The 23,317-nt window shown below is 38.6% G+C and overlaps 1 protein-coding gene across 1 annotated transcript in view; it reads left to right on the top strand.

Annotated features, from left to right (window-relative positions):
* PKHD1 (PKHD1 ciliary IPT domain containing fibrocystin/polyductin) overlaps nt 1-23,317 on the top strand; it is a 466,767-nt gene that overhangs the window by 176,645 nt on the left and 266,805 nt on the right. Inside the window, exons 37-40 of the mRNA XM_029945445.1 lie at nt 14,006-14,216; nt 14,617-14,774; nt 17,004-17,195; nt 20,488-20,613. Coding sequence (XP_029801305.1) covers nt 14,006-14,216; nt 14,617-14,774; nt 17,004-17,195; nt 20,488-20,613 — 687 coding nt within the window. The remainder of the gene's footprint in view (nt 1-14,005; nt 14,217-14,616; nt 14,775-17,003; nt 17,196-20,487; nt 20,614-23,317) is intronic.

Below are 23,317 nucleotides of genomic sequence, written 5' to 3'. Positions count from 1 at the left end.
ACTTGTCCACACCAACGATGCTCCACTCATCTCTGTTTCCCTGCTCCAGCTCTCCTTTTCCCAATTATCCTTTTGGCTGCTCAATAGGCATGGGTAACAGAGCAAGTATGCTGCATGTGCAGACATCCAACCTGGGGAAAAGAAGCCAGTATCCTCTTCTTGCAGATAACCGTATGATTGCTACTTTCAAAAACCTTTTTTTTTTTTTTTTTTTAAGTGGAGAGAAATACTTCTATGGAAAGGAGAAGAAAAGGCCATGGCCAGTTTATGGAGGCTGATGACTCACCCCTATTTCTGAGAATCCCTTTGAAGGTCCTCTTTTTGTTGCTCATATAGCCTGGGGTGGGGTCTGTCCAGGGATGGCTCAGATGGCAGAGTGAGATTAGCCTCCTTTTTGTACACCCCAAGGAAATATCTGCTTCCTTACTTCATGGCTCACTTACAATGTAAGGTGCTATCATCTCTTTGTTTCCTCCTTGTGCTCTCTTGGTTGGTTTAGGGGAGCAGAAATCCTGCTTGAGAATTTGCTACATTTGCACCCATATGAAAGGGTACCCCAAGGGATGTTGGGCTGAAAGGGAGCCTGACATGTTATTTGCATTTTTGTTTTTTTGTGTGTGTTTTGCTTTGATTCATTTGGATTTAGGGATGGGAAGGAAGTAAGATCAAATTGAGGGAAGAAATAAAGAGTGATGGGGAAAATTTAGCATCTGTTCATTGCCTTCTATAATCTTTATTATTTTTTTATTTATTTCTTAAATTTTTTTAATGTTTATTTTTGAGAGAGAGACACACACACAAAGCATAACTAGGGGGAGGGCGGAGAGAGAGGAAACATAGAATCTGAAGCAGTCTCCAGGCTCTGAGCTTCTGAGCTGTCAGCACGGAACCTGACACAAGGTTCGAACTCAAACCACGAGATCATGACTTGACTGAAATCAGCTGCTAAACTGTCTGGGCCACGCAGGCCACCCCTATAGTCTTTAATTCAAACAAACTTCAATACAGCATTGGGGTTTGGTCTGCTGGTATATTGTTGCAGATCATCATTATGCATTCAAGTTCACACTAGTGAGCCTGCTTCTAGTGTCTTTGGGGACCTTAGCGCGGTAGAATGACTGGTGCCTAGATGAGTGGTCCCGCTTTCAGAGCAGGTGAAGACTGGTCCTTGATTATATGTCTCCCAAAATATAAGCAAGCCAGCCAGTGGGAGCTTAAGGTGAGATTCTTCTCTATTTTGTTGAATTCTTTTAAAAAAGTCCAAAATTCAACTATTGTATGCACAGTGACAAATATTTTCGGTAGAATATCATTAATTTTTAATTGGGGTAATGTAGAATCTGTAATTCCTTGATCTGGACGAGAGTGGCCTTGGTGTAATCTATGCAAGAGAGCTCCTTAAATTAAGGAACTTGTTTAAATCCATTAAGGAACTTGTTTAAACCTGTTAAAGTGAACGTGCTGTTTTTAAGGTCTTTAGGATTTTGGGTGTTTCCATGTAAATGCATACTGCTAATTAGAAATGGGTTCTGGCTATTCAATAATCCAAGTACAGCAGGAATCCCACTTAGAAACACATTTTAAGATACTTTAAGTTTCTATATATACCTGAAAGTGCTGGCATTAGTCAGGTGTTTTTTGGTTGCAAGTGACAGAAAACCCAATTCAGACAAAAGATAAGGGCATTTACTGCCTCATGTAGCTGAAAAAATAAACTTGAGGCACAGCTGAGTCCAGGTGCTCCAATGAAGTCATAAGGCCTTTGTTTATCTGAGCTCTAGGCTCTGCTTTCCTTTGAGTTGGCTTCATTTTCAATCAGGTTCTCCCCTCCTAGAGGTGAAAACAGGTTTCTACAGCTCCAGATGAAAGAGCGACTCTTTTCTAATGGCTAGTTGTCCCCTGAGCAAATTCCTACATTTCCTTCCATCAATGTTCACATTTCTCCTTCTGTTTTGTCCCCCTTAGCTTTTAACACTGATGTATTACATACAATTCATCCATCATTTATTTTATTTGTTCTAGAGTCTTCCTTAGTAGAATGTATAGATCATGATGGCAGGGATTTTCCTTTTTTAAAATTTTATTTTATTTACAACATCCCTATTGTCCACAACAGTGCCTGGATTCATAATAGGCTTTCAAGAAATCTATGCGGTGTGAGCAACTGAATGAAAAACTTGAGTGAAAACCTCAGGATTAACTTTGGCTCTGTTTTGGTCACAAGCCTGACACAAAAACTGCTGGTATGACCAGGGAAGAGGTATTCTTTTGGCCAAGAGGGACTAAGGATATGAATAACCACCCAGACTATATTGTTTGAGGTTGAGGGAGGATAGTTTATTTAAAAACAAAAAAATTTTTTAATGTTTATTTTTGAGAGACAGAGACAGAGCATGAGCAGGGGAGAGGCAGAGAGAGAGGGAGACACAGAATCTGAAGCAGGCTTCAGGCTCTGAGCTGTCAGCACAGAGCCTGACGTGGGGCTCAAACTCACAAACCATGAGATCATAACCTGAGCTGAAGTGTGGCACTTAACCAACTGAGCCACCCAGAAGCCCCAGGAGGATAGTTTATTAACATTAGAGCTTTGCTGTTTAGCCAAGAAGAATGGGCAGGTAAAAAGAATAGCTTGTCTACTTTTTAAACATGTGATAATCTAACATTTTTACTACTTTTCTTGACTTGGAATTACAAATTAATAAGATTTTACTGGATACCCTACACTAATATATTCAAATCTATTCAGTTTGGCTGGGAAAAGAAAAACTAACAAACTAATCAGTTACTTCAGTAAGCAAAACAAAAGCCCCATTTGATAGAAACATAATTAATAGAAAATTTAGAATTAAGGAATATATAATAATAATGTGATATTTTCTAGATTTGATTATGTCTTGAAAGTATTAGTAAAGGAGATTGATTTTAAGAGAGTTTTTAGATTAGGGGATTCAGAACGACATGAATCTTGATCTGAACTGGCCACTCTTTTGTATAAATGTGTACATACAAGGCAATGGGCAGCCAAGATATCAGTCTTGAGTGTAGCCGGCCCTTGAACAATGCAGGCGTTAGGGGAACTGATACCCGGTACAGTTGAAAATTTCTATGTAACTTTTGACTCCCCCCTAAAACTGACCTGCTAATTGCCTACTGTTGACTGGAAGGAAGCCTTACTGATAACATAAGCAGTCAATTAACACATATTTCTGATGTCACATGTATTATATACTGAGTTCTTAGAATAAAGTAAGCTAGAGAAAAGAAAATGTTATTAAGAAAATCATAAGAAGAGAAAATACACTTACAGTCCTGTGATGGACCCATGTAAGTGGGCCCATGCAGTTCAAACCCCGTGTTGTTCAAGGCTCAATTGTATTAGGATCTGGCTGAAGCCACAAAAGAGAAAGGAACCTCATTATTATTCTAAGAAAGCTGGGATGGTGTTCATTGTTTGCCAGTAATCCATCAGCCAGAGACCTGGTCTTCATTCTCGATTTCCTTCTGTAATTCCCCATATTGTGGCTATCACCAAGTCCTGATTTGAATTCTTAGATAACTCATGAATCCACTTACTTCTCTCCACCCCCATTACTATCACCTTCATTCGTGATACCCTAAATTTGTGTGTGGCCTTACAGTTTAAGCTTTGTCGTTTATCTCTTAGTTGCCATTTTTGGCCCTCTCCAGTTCATTCTTTACCCTGGAGCCAAGGTGATATACATCTATCACATATACGTCGTATGTACATATCACTTTGGCTCCAGGGTAAGCATATATATATATATATATATATATATATATGTGTATATATATATGAATATATATGAATATATATATGAGAATATATATGAATATATATGAATATATATGAGAATATATGAGAATATATATGAATATATATATGAATGTATATATGAATATATATATGAATATATGTATATTACATAAACATATGTTTCTAGGATGGAGTCCCAAACTTCTAACATGGTTATTGTGTTCTTTTCGATGGAGTCCCTGCCTACTCCTCCTGCCTTGTTTTCCAGCCCCCCTCCTCCTCCCGCCTCACTGCAGTGCTCCAGTCATCGCAACCTTTTAGTTTATTAAATGGTTAATAATAGTCTTGACATCTTTTACATTTCGTAGTATCAAAAGAAATTCAACATTGCTAAGTAAATGGAATGCTACATGGACTGGAGCTTGTGATTTTTCCTTCAAAGGGAATTCTTCCATATATATCATCAAAGCAGTACTATTAATAGTATTGCTTTCAGCCTGGTCACGGAGGAAGAGCATCGTTGAATTGGGCGTTATATTACATATTTGTTAAAATTGGGTTTTACCTAGATCCTGGCATTTCATAATTTTCAAAACTCCTCATTCTTTCCTCTCCTTCAACTCTCACAACAACTCTGTGAAGTAGCACAGACTGGAATTATTGCTTTCATCCTACAGATAATGAGGAGGAATACAGAAGGAGAGGTAGCAAACACTCATTCCATCTTTGTCATACATGTAAGACCCTTGCAAGCTCGCTTCTGTTTCGTGTACACATACCTGGTGTTTACCTGTGGCAGAAAGACAAGAAGAAGATAACTCCTTTCAGGGTTCTGGAACAATTTTAATTTTTCAGTATCTGTTGGGATTCCAAGTGGGGCTTTTCCGCTTTTGGCTCCCTTCGTAGTATTCTTGATAGAAACGTAAAGAACCTGTTACTTTTCCAGTTATTTACCTGCAGTGTTTTTATGGCCTTTTCTGGTCTGTCTAATAGCAAATCTACGAGGTTTTTAAAAAATGGTTTCTGCCTTTGATTTCACACTTAGGAAACTCTTTCCTCTACAGATGATATAAAACTTTACCTAGTTGTTTGCTGGTGCTTTTATTTATTTATTTTACCACATTCGTGTCTTTCATCCAGAGTTGGTAAACTTCAGCCCACGGGCCAAATCTGGCCCATTGCTGCTTTTTGTAAACACGTGTTTACTGAAGCACAGCCGTGCCCATCCATGTGTTTAGGTATTATCTGTGGCTCCGTCGTGCTGCAGCGGCAGCACAGACTGCCTGGTCTGTAAACCCAGAGCGATTTACTATCCAGCTCTTTACACAAAAGCTTTGCCAACTGTGGCTTTAATCCATCTGGAATTTATTTTGATATAGTGTATAAGTCAGTTATCTATTTTTTTTTCAAATGGCTAGTCAGTTTTCTCCACATTATTTATTCAACAATGCAATTGTGTAGGCTGAAAAATGGCCCCAAATATGTTCCTGTCCTGATTCCAGGAACTCATGAAGGTTACCTTATTTAGTAAAAGGGGATTTTCAGTTGTGATTAAAGATCTTGAAATTGAGATATTGTTGTGACTTTCCTAGATGAGCTTAACGTAAGCATGTTGGTCTTTATCCGAGGGACACAGGAAGTGTCAAAGAAGAGGATGGGATGGAAGGACTCAGAGATGGTAGGGATGTACCATGAAGACAGAAGAGCCCACAAGCCAAGGAATACTAACTAGGTGGCCATTAGCAGCTAAAAAAGGCAGGGAAACAGATTTTCCTTCCTCAGAGCTTCCAGAAGGAAACAATCCTACCTACAACTTGATTTTAGCTCAGTGAAACCAATTTTGAATTCTAACTCTCAGAACTATTAGATAATACAGTTACAGTGTTTTAAGAAGATAATGTTATTGTTTGTTACAGCAGCAATAGGAAACTATTCCAGCAACATTTTCCTGGAATTACAAATGTTACCTTTATCACATATTCAATTCTTATCTGCTATAGATACAGATTAATGTCTTTTATAAATAACCTTTTAGAACAGTTTAAAAATCTGGGAAAGAAGGTGATTGACATCTCTGCATAATTAATGCAAATGGCCAGTTAATATGACTTAGGTTTACCCTATGTTGACCGTAAAAGAAAGATTCTTTTTTGTTTTTTTATGAATTTTCCTCTGTCTTCTCGTGACTAATCAAAGAAATGCAAATTAAAACAAAAATGTCTTTTCCCTTAACAATCAAATTGACCAAGACCAAAAAATAAAAACAAAAAACAAAAAACAAAAAGCCCCAAAGAACAACAAAGTAGCAAGTCTGAGGAACTGGCATCCTTGTATGCCCCTAGTGGTTATACAAGTATGTGAGTCTTCCTGTGAAGCTATTTGGTGATTGTATCAAAAGGTTTACAACTAGGTATATGCCTTGATATAGCAATGCCACTTTTAGGAATTTATTCTAAGAGGGTGATCATGAACATGCATAAAAATTTTGCTCAGGAATGTTCACATCTGCACTGTACAGGGGGGCAAAGTATTGGGAAGAAACTGAGTATAAAGAAATAAGGGATCTGTATATAAAATACACATCTTTTTAATGGGATGCTATGATACCATCATGATGTTTAATTGCGAATAATACAGATGAAAGATGTTCCTACTAAGTTTAGAGAATTTGCAAAAAATGGTATGTCAAGAATGATAGCATAATTCTATAGTACATGTCAAATTCATTTATATATGAAATTTTGTCAACTTGTGAACATAGGAAAGAAAAGACATACTAATCTGTTGTGGTAGGATTGTGGATGCTTTTATATCTTCTTTTTGCTTCTCGATATTTTTATATTAAACTTAATTGCTTTTCCTAAAAAGAAATTATGCTATTGAAAATTAGCGCTTTCTTCCTCATTGTTGCCTCCACTCCAAACCATAAATTGTAGTAATGATTATCAAAATTACTGTCGGGACTCCTGTGTGGCTCAGGCAGTTAAGCGTTCAACTCTTGATTTTGGCTCAGATCATGATCTCATGGTTTGTGGGTTTGAGCCACACATTGGGCTCTGAGCTGGCAGCATGGAGCCTTCTTGGCATGCTTTCTTTCTCTCCCTCTATCTCTCTGCCCCTGCCTTGGTTGCGCATGCTCTTTCTCTCAAAATAAATAAATATGTTTTTAAAAAGTATTTTCTATCTGGTCAGAAATAAACCCAAAGTTTTCCATAGTTTTTTGGACATTAAACAGAAGTGGGTGGTAAAGACACCCTACAGAAGCATTTTGTTCTGAGCAGTTGGATTTTGCACCTCTAAGTAAAAGACTGTCCAGTACAATTCTAAGAATGCCATTTGTTTAATTGGCATGAAATCCTCACAGGAGCTAGCAGAAGTGTTATAGATGTTTCCATATATCTTAGAATTCACTGTTTCCTGGGTATTTTGAGCTTTATATTCCACTCAGTCACTTATTTTTAATTACAGTAGCAACAATAAAGCTCACATTGGATAGAAACAAAGGTTAGCTTTTCCTTTATGCCTTTAGAAAAGGCCTGGCTCACTGCACCGTCCAAATAATGATGGCTTACTACAGCATCCAAAATCTTAGTTAGCCTTCATCTAAACCCTGTACCAACAAAGTGGTAGACTTCTCAGCATTGGGAACAGACGGTGCTCAATTCCCTTTCATCACAGTGTAGAAATGTTTACTGCTTAGGTATGGATACAGCCAGCTGATCGACACATATAGAGGATTGCTCTGTTGAGCCTTCTCCTTCCTGTAGGCAAGTGTTCTCTGCTTCATCAGTACCACTCAAGATTAACCAGTAATGATGCAGAAGGCTCATGGTGCACACACATAGTTGAGCTCATGCAGGCTTCCCTGGCCAGGTTTTGTCTTGAACCTTCAGAGATATCACAGCAAGTGGTTCTCAAGGGCAGAGGGAAAAGGTACATAAAAAATGCCCCATTCCATCTCTTTGGTCTGCCAGATAGTCTTATATTACTGCCAATGTCACAGTCTCCTCTTTTGAAGTATGGTAAATTGGATCCCCTCCAATTTAAAAAATGGTTTGAGTTCTAAGAGTTCTTTTGTAAGATGGTTGTTTGGTAGTTAGAATACATTTTTTTTTCTTAAATACTGATAACCTTGTGGTTTAGGACCCAGGTGAGCCTCAACAGTCTTTCTACCTAACTCTCCTTGCTGTCTAATGTGAGTGGAAGTATAACAGCATGACTAATTGTATAGTAAAATATGTCCATTTTCACTGTGGGAAACCAGGAACACATCTCTATCCATTTGGGCTCTACTATCATAATTCTTATTGAGTACTAGTAATGGAGGGTGATTTCAGTCTGTCTGCCATCAGAGTGGCTTCTGTGGCTCAGAGGCAGACTCCTGGCACAACGCAGTTTCTGGGAGCAGAGAGAATCAGCTCAGGTGCAAGATGGAGTCATAGGTATTAGTCAGCCTTTCTCCAATTTCTCTGGCTATTTATCACCTCCTCCTGTCGTTATAGACAGTATATGACTCAAGAATTTGGGCCAAGTGCTGGCAGGAGGAAGGGAAAAATGAGAAATGATATAAGGGCAGGGTTTTCTCTCTATCTCTTTGCCCTCAAAGCTCAAATCCTGCTACTATGCAGGAAAAGGGATGGAATGAACTGTGGCCAATAGGAAACAAACAAAGAGATGCTAGATGGGGTCCCCCAACCCTAACAATAATATAAGGGTAAGGAGGTGGGGAGGAATGTGTCCTCAGGCAGTATGTTGGAATAAGATTTTCTCCCCACTGCATTGTTTTGTGTAATTATGGGCAAGTGTGTATCTTCATCTTTTGGTTTTCTTCCTTCTATTTCTCCTCTTAGGTTTCTCTTCATGTATTCAATTTTAGAATGATGATGTTCCCATGGTCTTGATCTTGGGTATTTTTCATAGCTATATACTTCTCCCAAGTAATCCCACTTATTTCCATGGATTAACCACTGCTTATGTATTTCTCTATGTAAGTAACTTCAGACATCTCTTCTGAGCTTCAGACTTGTCCCTTGGCCATTCTCTTTAATATCTAAAATGTAAGCTGCCTGAAATGGTCATCTAAACCTTAATGTGTCTAAAAGTGAATGCCAGTGGAGTACAAACTACACGAGGGCAGGGATTTTTGAATGTTTTTCTCATTGCTATATTTCCAGTGGCTGGAAGAGCTCATGGAACATAGCACATAATAGGTGTTCAATAAATGTTTATTTAATGGATTCTTTATCTTCTTCCGCAAATGTCCCTGTTAATCTACTAACTTACTTCTGCTATTGATCAGCCTGTAAGACATCATTGACTTCATCCACTCTGATTTTTATATCTGTCTCCAGATCCACTGTCTAATAGTTATTCACACTTCCAAAACTTATTATCTGACCTACTGCATTCATCTTCTACATTTACTGCAGCATACTGTTACATAGGCTCTAACTTTCCTTTTACCTCTCTGCAATCTTTCCTTAAAAACATAAATTTGATCAGGTAACTATTTTGAGTTAGATTTAAGTGCTTTAAAACAGGCCAACAAGGACCTGCACCATTTTGCCCAGTCATACCATGCCATCTCATCCACCTCCAAACACTCCAATCTCCATTTAGTTCCTGGAACACATCAAGTTCTCGCTTGCTTCCTGGCTGGCCCTTGCTCATCTCAGGACTTGTCTTAGGTTTTTTCTCATTCTCCCCAATAGGCAGTAAAGAGAGCTTATCACTAAGAATTCTCTCTCTTCAGTTTGATATGTGTACTCATGGTTTTGAAATACCACTAGTCTCACAAGAGTCTGATTTCTTTGTTACCATCTAGGTATTCTTTTGGGGGTTACTTTTGGGACGAACTCTTAGTTCTTTGGGAGGGCCTGAGAGTCCCTTCCTGAGTAGATCTTGCTCACCTTCCAGGTTCAGTCTCACTGACTCTCATCAGCAAGTCCCATTCCTCATATGTGCATTTTGCCCATGTCTCATGTGCAGAAGTTGTTTGAATGTGTCACATTGGCTCACAGCATCGTATACATCATTGCCTTTGCCTGAAGTACTCTGCCTGTTCTGTCATCTGGCCCACATGACTTGTCCCTAAAGACCCAGCTCAGTTATCACCTCTTTGGTAAGCATTCCCAGAAACAGCCCCTCTTTTTGTGTGAGTGAGGTACTCCACGTCTGCGCACCAGTAGGCCTTAGATGTCCCTTTGTCTTAACATGGTACATTTGTGATTTTTGTCTATTTCCTGTACTGGTCAGGGACCCTGGAGAACAGAGCCATTTTTCTTTTCTTTTTCTTTCTTCCTTCCTTTCCTTTGTTTCCTTTTCTTTCATGTTGATTTATTTAATTTGAAAGGGGGAGAGAGAGAGATCATGGCTCAATCTCACATCAATGAGATCATGACCTAAGCTGAAATCCAGAGTGGATCGCTTAACTGACTGAGCCACCCAGGTGCCCCCCCCCTTCATGTTTGCCTTTCCAGTGCATGAGAAATGATTGTCTATACAAGAGAAAAGACCACATTTATTGTTTTGCTATGCATAATGTGAAGCTGCACGCAGAAATAAGGGGAAATTTGCATGTATTTCAGAAAACTTTCTAGTTCTTTGGTGAGTTCCTTTATATTTCTATTATGTGAACATTATTTTAATGAAATGATTCTTTACTTCATTTCTCCCCTCCCCTCACTCTTTCTTCCTCTCCTCCTTCTCCTATCCTTCACTACCTCCTCTCCCCCAAGTGATTTGGAAAGAGCTTGGCAGTTGCTCACTTGGATTAAAGATTGAAGTCCTACAAAATAAACATGGAGCAATTAGTGATTTTAAAGTGTGCTAACCCACAAAGATTATTTTCATTCTCTCCATGCCCATTTGGTAAGATGGTTCTCTGGGACTGTGTAATTATGGATGAATGGCACTGAAATGCTTGAACAATAATTTGTAGGAAATACAATTATGAGTAGAAGTCATTAGTGGGAGTAAATGAATAGTTTGTTGGTTAACAGGTCAATGTTGAAAGCCCAAAGTGGTTAAACATTGTATTAAATTACACATTAAGAGCACAACCCTTTTCATTTAAGCATATTTATAAATTATTAAGATTTTTAAACTGTATTTTTATGTTTTTTGATTTGTGGTAGAGAAAGGAAGGGAGCTGCCCAACTTGGGTTTCCTAAGAGTTCCGTGAAGTGAAATGACTCACATTTACAATGTGGGCAATGCTTTCTTCATCCCAGAAGTCAGTTGGTTTTCTTTGTGAGGCACTTAAATAACATTTATGAAGTGAGAAAAATAATTTTTTGAGTATCAAAGCTAATTAGATAACTCAGTTATTTCCAAAGTCCAGGAATTCTATTACGTGTCCAGTTTTTTTGGTTCTGGACTCAGAAGACCGGGTTTTAGAACTCGGTGCTGACATTCCATTATGATCATATCTTGTCCTTGAAGCATTTTGGTTTTCAAATCTGTACAATCTGTTAAAAAGACAACAACAAGAAAAAAAACAGTTCTTTCTTTGAGTAAAACTACTAGCATAGGTTGGATTTGTTCTAAGTTCTTAATAAACTCTTATGTTTTTTCTGCTTGCAGCATAGTGGATGTTATATACTCATTTAGGTGTCTATCTGATGGGGGGTTGTAAGTGAATGTTCAGAGGCAATATTCAAAATAGTTAATTCAAATTCTATGAGTTGAGCTGCGTTGAGGGCTCACATCTGAGACAGACCTGTGAAGTCTCTGTCATCCTCTTTTTTCCCATCTGCTCCTTTATGTAATCTTTTCCTCCCATTCAAAACAACTCACACAAATGGCCTACAAACTAGCTGCAAACCCAGGCATACCTAAATCCCAGATGTAAACAGGTCTTTTGTTCAAGTAAGAACTCCACATCTCTAAAATGTCTATAGGAGGAGTTGGACATCAGGATGGGCTGAAGTGCTCCATGGAATCCAACGGAAGAAGTAGGGCTTGAGCTGCATTTTGGAAGACTAGATTAGAGAAGGAAGGCCAGACACACAGCTGGAAGGGGCTGAATGGGTAAAGGGATACAGGTAGGAATGATCCTGTTAAGTGAAAAGAGGTAAAGAGACTGGGCTCCCTGGAATACTATTTATTATGGAGTCAAAGACCATAGAATAGAGTCAGATTATAGAGAGTCTTAAAAGTCAGAAAGGGAATTTGGGGCTTTATTACTGAGTACTGTAGGCAGATACTGCAGGTTATAAATAAAGAAGGGATGAAACAAAAAAAAAACTTAGCAAAGTTAAAAAAAAAAAGAAAAATGCAGAATGATCAGAAGAATAAAAGGTGTTTGCAGAGGGTCTAGCTCAGATGATTATTATAATTATAATTTGACATTTGTGACTCTGAGGTGACGGCAGTTCATCCAAATGTTAATATCCACTATGTGGCTGGGAAGGTGAAGCTGTCCCTGATGAAACACCCAAGCCAAATGGCTTTGGTCATACACATAAACGGGTTATTTTGCCATTAGATTGAATAAGTTATAATTCTATTGCTTTCCAGAAGCCCTGTCAACATTTGAAAGGACATATGCTTATGTTAATAGTTAAAAACACACTTCATATATTTATTCTCTGTGATTTTTTTTTATTCATTCTGATTTGACTATAGGTTAGAAGAATGATTAGTTAAGAAATACCTTTGTTGTTCCTATTCTTGATTCTGTCAGCTGTGACTTGCATGTTAATAGGTGCATAGTAGGTGCTTTGTGCATATTGATTTAGTATTGTGCACAATTGATCACAGAGTTTAAGAGCATTTTGTCTTTGATAAACATTTCTGTGCTTGGTAGAAAAATTTCCATGTAGACATTCAAGAATGGATCATAAAAATTCACATATATATGCATATACATATAAATAGACTTTATTTTATTGTTCCCAAAGGTTAAAAGATACAAACAAGGAATAAAATTAAAATTATTTTCTTTTGGGATGATTTATGTCTTAATTTCCACCTGCCCTATAATTAGAAATTTTGAACTCTGTAAATTATTTCAAGATAAAATTATTGCCCAAGTAAACTTCAGAAATTACATCATTAACCCAGGGACCTTTCTAAGCCTAGAACAACGTTATTGGTACAAGTGCCTGGGCATACACAGACACATAAATAAAGAGCGAAGTTTAAAATAATTTGAAAATGATTTATTGTCGGCTACCTCTGTAGTTGGAGATTCAAGTATTATTACTTTACTTTAGTGCAACAAGGGAGGACAGTAAGTTGCTGTGGGCTAAAGGTAAATTATGATCTATTGCAAAGGAGGAAGGAAATGTACTAAGGAAAGAAGAAGGAGCTGGGAGCTGGGAGTAAGCCATGTGTTTTCTGAAGTATTGTTTTAGGTAATGGCTTGCAAGTCTTTGCCTTGACCCTTGTTGGAAAAGACCATAGTAAAATATGAGACAGATTGCCTTCTTGAGTCTTTGATCATTAAGGAGAAGCAAACTGGCATGGGGAAGGTTGGATGGATGCACTGGAGACTGATACAAACCAAGAAATCTAGAGTCTCAAGTTCCCCGTGTTCCACTTTGCTTAGCAAACCCATCTTGGCTACACCCACTTTAGAGTTTAAAGGTATCATGTAAATCATCAAGGCTTGGGATAAGCAATCTAAGGTAATTTTGAATCTGTGTTCTACTAACCCTATTTGTAACTTGCGGTGAAGTCTTGAGATTCGAGATTGTTATGAACTTTTATATTTGAGAGTCTAATACCCATTTGTTTTTATTTGGAATAAGAAAGAGGTGGTAAAATTTCATTTTCAAAGCAGCATGATTAGGGAATGAAAAGACTAAAGTATGTCTTAGATGTTATTTGCAAGATCCAAGTTAGATGTTCCATAGTTATCTTATTTAATTTTCCTAACTCCTTATAGGGAAAGACCTTGCTACTTGTGCTTTGCAGCTAAGGAAACAGGGGCCCATCCTTGAGTATATTATGCTTGGTTAGAACATGGCAAAACTATGATTTGATTGTAAGTTTAGTCTGACTCCAGTTCCTATGTTTTTTTTTATCCCATATTCAATCCTGCATTATTTTTATTACATGTAACAGATGAGAAAACTAATATCCGAAAAAGTAAAAGCATCAGTGCTCATCAAATGTGAAGCTCGCCTTCCTGGACCCTTCTTTCACAGGATTCTTGGGCTGAATAACAGCAAACTCCTATTAACTATCAAAATGTCTAGAAATGTTTTTCTTGTTGGGCTTTAGGTTTGCTACCAGAACTGACTGTCACCCATCTTCGAGCACCTGCCTATGCCCATGACAAAGCGTTGTCTCTGGAAGATGCTGTGGACTGGCACCCTGGGGATGAAGTTGTCATCATCAGCGGAATAGGTGTCAAAGGTGCAAAACCCATGGAAGAGATCGTCATTGTGGACGCTGTGCACAATACAGACCTCTATTTGAGGTCACCCTTAAGGTACTGAATATCACCTTGGCTCAGTTTAGACAGAAGAAGATGAAATCTTAACTGTGTTGATGTCTGGACACTTATTTGTTTTTCAGTGATGTGTTTTTTTGCATTAAATAATGCTAGATGTTTAGATATGAATATTATATAAAGCATGAAATGTTTGAAAGATTTAGATTTCTTAAATAAGTTTCTCTTGGAAGACTCTAGAGCTTCTACGTTATGGTATAATTGTCAGCAGAATTCCTAATTTTCATGTACTTGTGCCCATAGTTCACTCTTCTATATCTGAATGTCTAAAGAAATAGACTCCTAAACAGAGAATTACACTAATCTAGTGGCTTACTATTCCTAATAAGATTTGGAGTAATATCTTCAGATGTGTTTTCTTCTTCTTTTTTCTCTTCAGATATTCTCACAACTTCACAGAGAATTGGATGGCCGGAGGACGCCATCTTGTAAAGGTCCCAGTGGTGCTGCTCAGCAGGAGGGTTACTATACGAGGAAATCTCACTACTGAGAGGATGAAGCACCTTGCTTCATGCCAGGAAGCCAGTGGTTCAGAAGGTAGAGAAGGTAGAGCATCTTGTTGGAAAGTCAGTGAGTGAGAAACAATGTTCTTCCTGTCAAATGATATGTAGTACTGTTGACCTCTTTCAAAATGGAATAATTCCTTAACCTTTGCATACTCGCATACTATAGTGTTCGTTAATTTACAGAATGCTCTTGATAAATAGCCATTTCATCTTTTGCCTTCCACAACCTTGTGAATGAGGTAGAGAATAGTTTCCACTTGTGAAATTATTTCTCTGGGGCAAAGAGATTCTGCAAAAAACATTTTTCCCAGAAGTCTTAACTCTGATTCCAGACCCCTTCTGAAATTCTCAGGGAAACCGTTTCATGCCAGAGTCACAGACACAGGCAGCACATTCTTACTGATTAGACTGATAGGGCTCTTCTGTTCCCCCTCACCCCTGCTTTCGGAGTTTGTTTTCTGAGTGAACTCCACATACTTTAAGTAAGTGGTTGAAAAAGTCAATTTATCTTCTAGAAGAATAACAGGCACTGAATCACACTGATGTGCCTATTAAACATCTATTTCAGGGATGGTTAGTTTAGTAGGTTATGTTTTGGTTTCCCAGGCTGTAGATTATGAGGCTTTCACATGTTGTGAAGATATCATTTGTCAACTTTGGTTTAGGATGGTGTGGGTGTCAAGGATGACTCCCAGGCATGAGCCCTGGATGGATGATGAGGCTATTTAGTGAGATGGGAACAGGAACAGGTTTTGGAGTGGAAGGCTGCAGATCATGACTTTAATTTTGTACGTGTCAAGACAGATGCCAGGCCAGGATCTGAGTGGAGGTGCACTGGTAGTGTCTGGAGCCTGGATGAAATGTCATGGCTGGAGTTCATATCTGAGTCACATCTACATATAAACGCATGTGGCTGTAAAGTTGAAATGTGGTTGGGTGGGACCTTGAATCCACCCTTCACCACCCCAGTCACCTAGCTCACAAACATGTCTTTCTGAAAAAGTTTGGGTACAGTGGGTTAGAATCCAGTGACTGCCGACTTGAGCAATTCTGCTGAAATAGAATCTGCATTCTGTTCAAACCATCTCAGTACTTCTCATACAGGTATTCTCCAATCGTATTGTCAAAAACATTACATTTCATTATGCTGCAAGAGAGATCATACCTCTGGGTTTGGGCCATTATAAATCTATTGGCTCCTAGTGGAAAAATCCTTGATTTCACCACAACTCTTAAATGTTATTACAAAATTCTCAAAATAAAACAAATTCATAGAAAAAAAAGAAACATATCACTCGCCCTTTCTTTGTGTGGGGCTTAAGTGTGGAAACAAGGTAACCAAATAAATATGAGGCATAGCCACCCAAAATATTATGGATTGCTGGTATAAATAATAAAAATTTGTGGTAACGCATACAAATATGAAACACCTCTTCATTTACCTCTTATATGTTTATTCCTGGGTGTTAGCAAATTACTCACTATGTTATGATATGTCATTTTGTGTTTGTGGCATTTTGGTTTATTAACATGAACAATGAAGAAATGATCAGAAGATGATTTTGTACCCATTCTGAGGTTAGTTCACACCACCAAATGCCATGTGTCAACAGAGAGTATCCGGGATCCTTAGGTCACAACACCCTGTTAAAGTGGTAGCTGAGTGCAATATGGTGATGCACTTTGTTGTCCTCATTAGGGGAAGAGCTGGGAAGGAGGTGGTGGAATTGGGGAGGATGCCATTCAGTTACTTCCCTGGAGCCCTGTGCCATTTCTGCAGTGGCATTATTGCTAAGTTCCCAAACTGCAAAGCAGCAAAATCAAGAAGAAACCCCATTGGACAGTGTAAGACTAAAAACAGCTGTGATTACATTCAGAGCTCACATTTCTTCCCTACAATTATCAACCACGAGAAGGTCATTTTATTGCACACTCCCTCCAGGGGATCTTTGGGATTGAAATAAGCATCTATTTAGGTTGGGTTTGTGGGTTATAGTTAGCCTCTTTGTGACAGTAATTAAGGTGATTGATTTGGGGGCTTCTGGAAATAATAGAGTGAAGGCAACATCATGGCCTAGTTATTGGATGTTTTAATTAATAATCCAAAGAGGAGAATCAAAGTAAAAGGGAAATAAGATTATTAAATGAAACAAACAATAATGGTTTGTTCTTTGCGCTGACTGTACCTTTCCTGCCGGATGATTTGTCTGGAAGCGTGTTGCACGTGCTTCAGGTCCCCTGACTTCATTCTATGTTTCAGGTAATTTGCAGGACTGTTTATATTCTAAGAGTGAGAAGATGCTGGGATCTAGGGATCTGGGGGCCAGAGTCATTGTTCAGTCTTTCCCGGAGGAGCCCAGTCGGGTCCAGTTGAAGGGAGTGCAGTTCCAGGACTTGGGGCAAGCCTTCCATCAGCATCTGAGCTCACTGACTCTGGTGGGAGCTCTGAGAGGTAAGCGGGTCCAGGCCTATGACTTCTCATGTTTCTCTCTTCTTCCATGTTCAAGGCTGTATGTGCAGGGGACATGGAGGGTTCAAAGATGGATAATTATACTCTAGATCTGTGGGTCTCAAATTTTAGTATGCCTAAAAAATTATTTAGGGGAATTTACTAAAATTTAGAGATTCTGCTCTGAAAAATTCTGGTGTCAGGTAGGCCTAGCAATCTGAATTTTTAACAAGCAAATCTTGTGATTCTAGAACAAGTAGTCTGTGGAGTACACTTTGAGAAACATCACTGTAGGTACAGTAGAATGAACCACATAGATCTGTGTCTTGACTCATACTTCTGTCATTTACTAACTTTGTGATTGCAGGCAAACTGATATTGAGTATACATAATCAGTGCTATGAGAGCCCAGGCATAGCAGAAAGTATTTCCATGTGAAATGGTCCTACCTCAGAGGAATCTTCTGTTTGGAAAAGTGGGAGAGAATGGGTTGAGAACCAGGTATGTTTTTTGGGCACAATGAGCAGACAGAATGTGCAGATCTTGGCCAGAGCTAAAGATATAAGAAGGGAGCAGGAAACATCAAATGCAGGTGAGAACAACTTGGTGAAAAAACAAGATCAGAACCAGAAAAGAATATGACCAGACACAGATAAAGGTGCTGAAACTGAAGTTGGTGAGCCGTAGGAGCATTCAGGGCAAAAACCCAATACCAGAAGCTAACATGCAGAGAGTCAGAGATGCTAAGTAACGGAGATAGAAACTCTTTCTGAGTTACCCTCCCCAGCACCTCCAACACCAACACATTCAAGCTTTGCTTTTCTTGAGAGGGGATGGCGCTCTGAGGGTGACGTCTGACAAAAGATTATCAGGGCATATTTGGTGGTTCAGGTGGGTCTTGATAGAGGGTAAGATTTCAACAGGCAGTGACAAAGTAATCCTTGAGCTCCTGTAACCCTGAGGGAAGAATCCTGGCACTTGCCGCATTTTTTTTTAAACTCATCTGAAATCATCTGGACACCACGGGTGTCTGTCTATTTATCCCAATTTGCCAAATCTTTTCCACATTATTTATTTTTTATATTCATTTAGGGGGATCATTCCTAACATGGTTCCTTCCTTAGCACATTCTTATGATCAGTATCTTTGTGTACTACTGTCTGGTTCTTTGGTCTCCTGGTGTTTATGATGCTGCAGAAAGTTTGATATGGGACCAGCTCCAGTACAGGTCAGGGTTGCAGTCACATTATGAATTATCAGCTGAACATAATCAGAATCCTGCCTTGCTCAAAAGTCAATCTGCTTTCTCCAACCTACTTTAGAGTAGCTATGCTTTTATCTATTTAAAAAATTAATGTTTATTTAGGTTTGAGAGACAGATATAGAGACAGAGCATGAGGGGGAGGGGCAGAGAGATGAAGATACAAGAATTGAAGCTGAGCTGTTAGCACAGAGCTTGACATGGGGCTTGAACTCGTAAGCTATGAGATCATAACCTGAGCTGAAGTCAGATGCTGAACCGACTGAGCCACTCTGGTGCCCCTTAAATTTGGTTTTATTTGAAAAGTGTTCAGTGCTTTAAAAAGTTTGAAAGTCACTGAATTAATACATCATCTACTATAGTTCTCTGTTGAAATGCAGTGGTCTTTCCTGGGAAGGGTTAAAATACTTACCTGGAGGTTAGAACCTTCTGACATGCTTACTAAAAAATCTTCTATTGTTTCACTCTGTGATCAGTTGTCCCCAGTCACTAGAGTTAGTGGGTGTTGGAATCTTTGCTACTTTTACAAGTTTACCAGTCCCTGAATTCCACCTATAATTGCTCTGAAAACACATTAGCGCTTACTGTTTGTTCAGATGGGCTGGCCTATATTGAATGAATGGTAAGATAGAGATCTAGAGTCAGGAAAAGTCTGCAGCAGGCAGTTTCCTACAGAGGTGGATGGGTTAACTTATTGGTGAGTGATGTGAAGGTACCTGGTAGTAGAGGAGCTGAGATCGAGGGGAATGTGGAGGCTCAGTATCATGGTGACATTATAGTTGAGAATTTTCTGCATAGCTCCAATTTATTTATTTTTATTTATTATTTTAAATGTTTGTTTATTTTTTAGAGAGAGAGAGAACGCACTTGAGCGAGCATGCACAAGTGGGGAAGGGGCAAAGGGTGAGGGAGATATAGAATCCGAAGCAGGATCCAGGCTCTGGGCTGTCAGCACAGAGTCCTATATGGGGCTCAAGCTCATGAACTGCGAGATCATGATCTGAGCCAAAGTCAGATGCTTAACGGACTGAGCCACCCAGGCGCTCCTGGATAGCTCCAATTAAAAGTCAAATTATTCTGTAAACCAAAGTAATGTTTTTAGTACTTCAAACACTTAGTTTCTCTTATCTCTCACTACATGGAAATAATATGAAACTCCTTTATCAAGATTTATCCTTTAATTAGCCATTATTATTTTAATGTAAGTTTTCTATACCAGAACGAAATTACACAAGTACAGAATTTATTAGTTTTGTTCATCTGTATTTATCCAGCACAAGGCTTGATTCCTGAAATATGTAGTTCATACTCAGTAAATATTTGTTCATCGACTGATCCAGTTGATATAACTTGACTGAACAGGGTGGGTACATGAAATATGCCCATGGAGCCAGTGTAATGATTTTCCTAAATGTCAATTTGTTTTTGCGCAGTAGAGAATTTCCCTTTCTCTTTCATAAAGCTACCATTTTCAAATGTGAAAATCATGATCGTCAGGTCAACCTCTGGCTTTGCTTCTATTTTGGAATAAGAACCTCTGGCTGTCTTGGGCCAAGAATATTATTGCCTGGTCTGTTAAAAAAAATTATGTCACAGCTTGAAGAAATAATGACTGTATCTCCTCATGGAAGATGTGATTTCCAAAGATCAGGAATATTCTTCACATTATCCTTGGCTTCTCTCTAGTCACTGTCTGCCATATTGTGATGACAATTGATACCAAAGATGGTGGCCAACTGGAAATCTTGACAGCCATGTGTTCTTTGGTGATTTGGCCATACCGTATCTTTCTCAGATGGTTTTCTCTCTAGCATCTGACTCTTGGATTCCACCTTACTTATCTCTGGTATCTTTGAGGGTCATTGGCCTGTGTTCTTGATTTGGTTTCTCTTTCTACCTCCTCATTTCCTGAGTTTCATTACTGTGTGGGAAAACGTTCTTAGTTATATTATAATTTGATTTAGAAATGATCAACAGAATCTGAGGAGCCATCATGATTCACTTCAAGTGTTTGCCTTACTCTTTCTTATTCAGATTCCTATGTCCAGGGCTGCACAGTGTGGAGCTCTTTCAGCAGAGGCCTCAGCATGTCAAGGACCTTGGGCCTGAAGGTGGACAGTAATACATTCTACAATATTTTAGGCCATGCCCTGCTTGTGGGTAAGTGATGAGCTTGTTTAACTTTGGCATTCCTGATTAGGACAAATTCTTTGTCAAAAGGAATTTTCCCAAAATTTGAATTCCTAATCTATAAAATACTTTGGCTTCTGGTCATTAGAAATAGGCCATAGTTTAAATTTCTGTAGGTTAAGTGTCTGACTTTGGCTTACGTCATGATCTTGCCATTACTGAGTTTGAGCCCTGTACTGAGCTCTGTGCTGACAAGTTGGATTGTGCTCAGATTCCTCTCTCTGTGTCCCTCCCCTACTTGGGCTCTGTCTCTCTCTCAAAAATAAATAATAAAAGAATTAAACTTAAAATTCCAAATTTCAGTTTACCCATTACTAATTAGCTTCCTAAACTTTACCAATAAGAAACTGATCTTTTAAAGATGATCTTTCAATTCAGGTTTAATAAGTATGAAATGAGAGCTTTTCAAATTTACTGTCAGCAATTTTCACAATAATTCAAAGTCACATCTCTGTACAGTATCATATGTGTTAAACCTTGATGTTGGACAAGGAGTTGAAGATCCTGAATTCTAGTCTCAGCTGCTCCTGCGGCTTGCTAAAGAAGCTCATGTTTCAGAATCTTTGGCTTCACTTGTATCCACTTTTTTCTCCTAAAGTTCATTCCCCTTGCAGAACCCAGAATTATCCTTAAAAAACTCAGATTGTGTCATATCACTAATATCCTTAAAATGCTTTAAGAATTTCTTATTCTCTTAGATTACAGTCCTAAATCCTTAACCTGGGTTAGAAGACTCCCTCCATGGAGTGCCTGGGTGGTTCAGTTGGTTAAATGTTGGACTTCAGCTCAGGTCATAATCTCCTGGCTCATGAGTTTGAGCCCTGAGTTGGGCTCTGTGCTGATAGCTCAGAGCCTGGAGCCTGCTTCAGATTCTGTCTTCATCTCTCTCTGCTTCTCTCCTGCTTATGTTCTATCTCTCAAAAATAAACAAACATTAAAAAAAAGATTCCTTCTGTGATTTCACTTCTATTAATATTTGTAAACTTGTCTTGTTCTTTTTCTAGTCCTCTGTACTCTAGCTACATTATTTTAATTCTTAAAAAGGCCATGTTCTTTTTTTTTTTTTTTGCCTCAGGGTCTTTGCACAAAGTTTCTCCTCTGCTCATCGTACTTGCTCTCCTCCTGTAAAGTTTTCTCTCCCACATTCCTAAGTCAAGTTCCTTTATTTAAGCTCTTTTAGTACCAATCATTATTTATTGATTTAAAATTACATAATATGTTTCTGATCATATGAGTAATGTCTACGTGTACCACCAGATTTCATGTGAACATTGTTTTCTTAGCACTTAGCACATTGACTAGTACATTGTAGGTATATTTGTTGAAAGAAATGAATGAATTAATGAACAAAGGGTCTTTGAATATATTGGAATATAAAAGCAAATCAGAGGTTTTCAGTGAAAGTGAGACTGTAACTGGGTTTGTTAAATAGTATTTTATATTTAAATTAATTCTGTGATACCATCAGTGGGAACATGTATGCATTTCATTTAAGAATGATCTGGTGAGAAAAAAGTTGTAAAGGTCCTAATCCTGAGAGGAGTTGAGTGAGAAAATATGGATCGTATAAACTTGCTTTAAAACAAACTCCAGCTATAAAACACGAAGAGCTAAGGATAATCGTGGCGATCAGGTGCAGGAAGATCTTTTGATCAGCAAGGCCAGCTATCGGGCATTTAAACTAACAGTTGGAGGATTGACTTTGTCTGTTCTTTCGTCTGTGAGGGGAGATGTTGGCTGAAATGTGGAGCAGAAGTGCAGGATGGTACCCTAATGATATTAATTTTGCAGAAAACAGTTACACAAAATAGACATTAACTAGGGAAGAAGTAACCTGCAGGAAGAATTTAACGTAACCTTTAGTGTTGATTGTGAATTGGAAGCTCTTGACATCTATACTGTAGATGATGAAGTTAGAATATTCGTTTATTAGTGCATTATAGATAAAGTACTTAATTTCATGCAAAATGACTTTGTAAACCCGGATTCATGAAACGACATGGGAAGCCAGATACCTACATACCTAAAAAGGAGAGGGGTCTGTGGGTCTGCCCTTTACTGATGCCACATACATGGATACTTGTGCTCTGTAGCACTGCCCGGGCTCTTTTGTTCTCTTCTATTTCAAACCTCATTGGTTTAGGTATGAGGGTCCCAGACACTGTCCAGCCTGTTGTCCCAGAACATTCCACATCTTCCAGGGGAAGAGAGTAGCATGCAGATAGTTGGTGGCCAATTCGAAGAGCGAGGAGAAGAATCGGAGCTGACACATGGACATGTGGCATTTAACTATGGAGACGGTCACTTAAACTCTTCATAAGAAGCAAAACATTATATCCACTTCTTTGTTTTGTACTTTATTTAAAATAAACTTCTTTTATGACCCAGCAATAGCATTGCTGGGGATTTACCCAAGAGAGACAGAAATGCTGATGCATAGGAGCACATGTACCCCAATGTTCATAGCAGCAATGTCAATAGCCAAAACATGGAAGGAGCCTAAATGTCCATCACCTGACGAATGGATCAAGAAGATGTGGTATATATTCACGATGGAGTACTACATGGCAATGAGAGGGAATGACATATGGCCCTTCGTAGGAAAGTGGATGGACCTTGAGGGTGTCATGCTGAGTGAAGTAAGCCAGGCAGAGAAGGACAGAAACCATATGTT

The sequence above is a fragment of the Suricata suricatta genome, chromosome 7 (assembly GCF_006229205.1).
Source record: "Suricata suricatta isolate VVHF042 chromosome 7, meerkat_22Aug2017_6uvM2_HiC, whole genome shotgun sequence".
NCBI classification, from domain to species: Eukaryota; Metazoa; Chordata; class Mammalia; order Carnivora; family Herpestidae; genus Suricata; species Suricata suricatta.
This window is presented reverse-complemented; position numbering and strand designations above follow the sequence as displayed.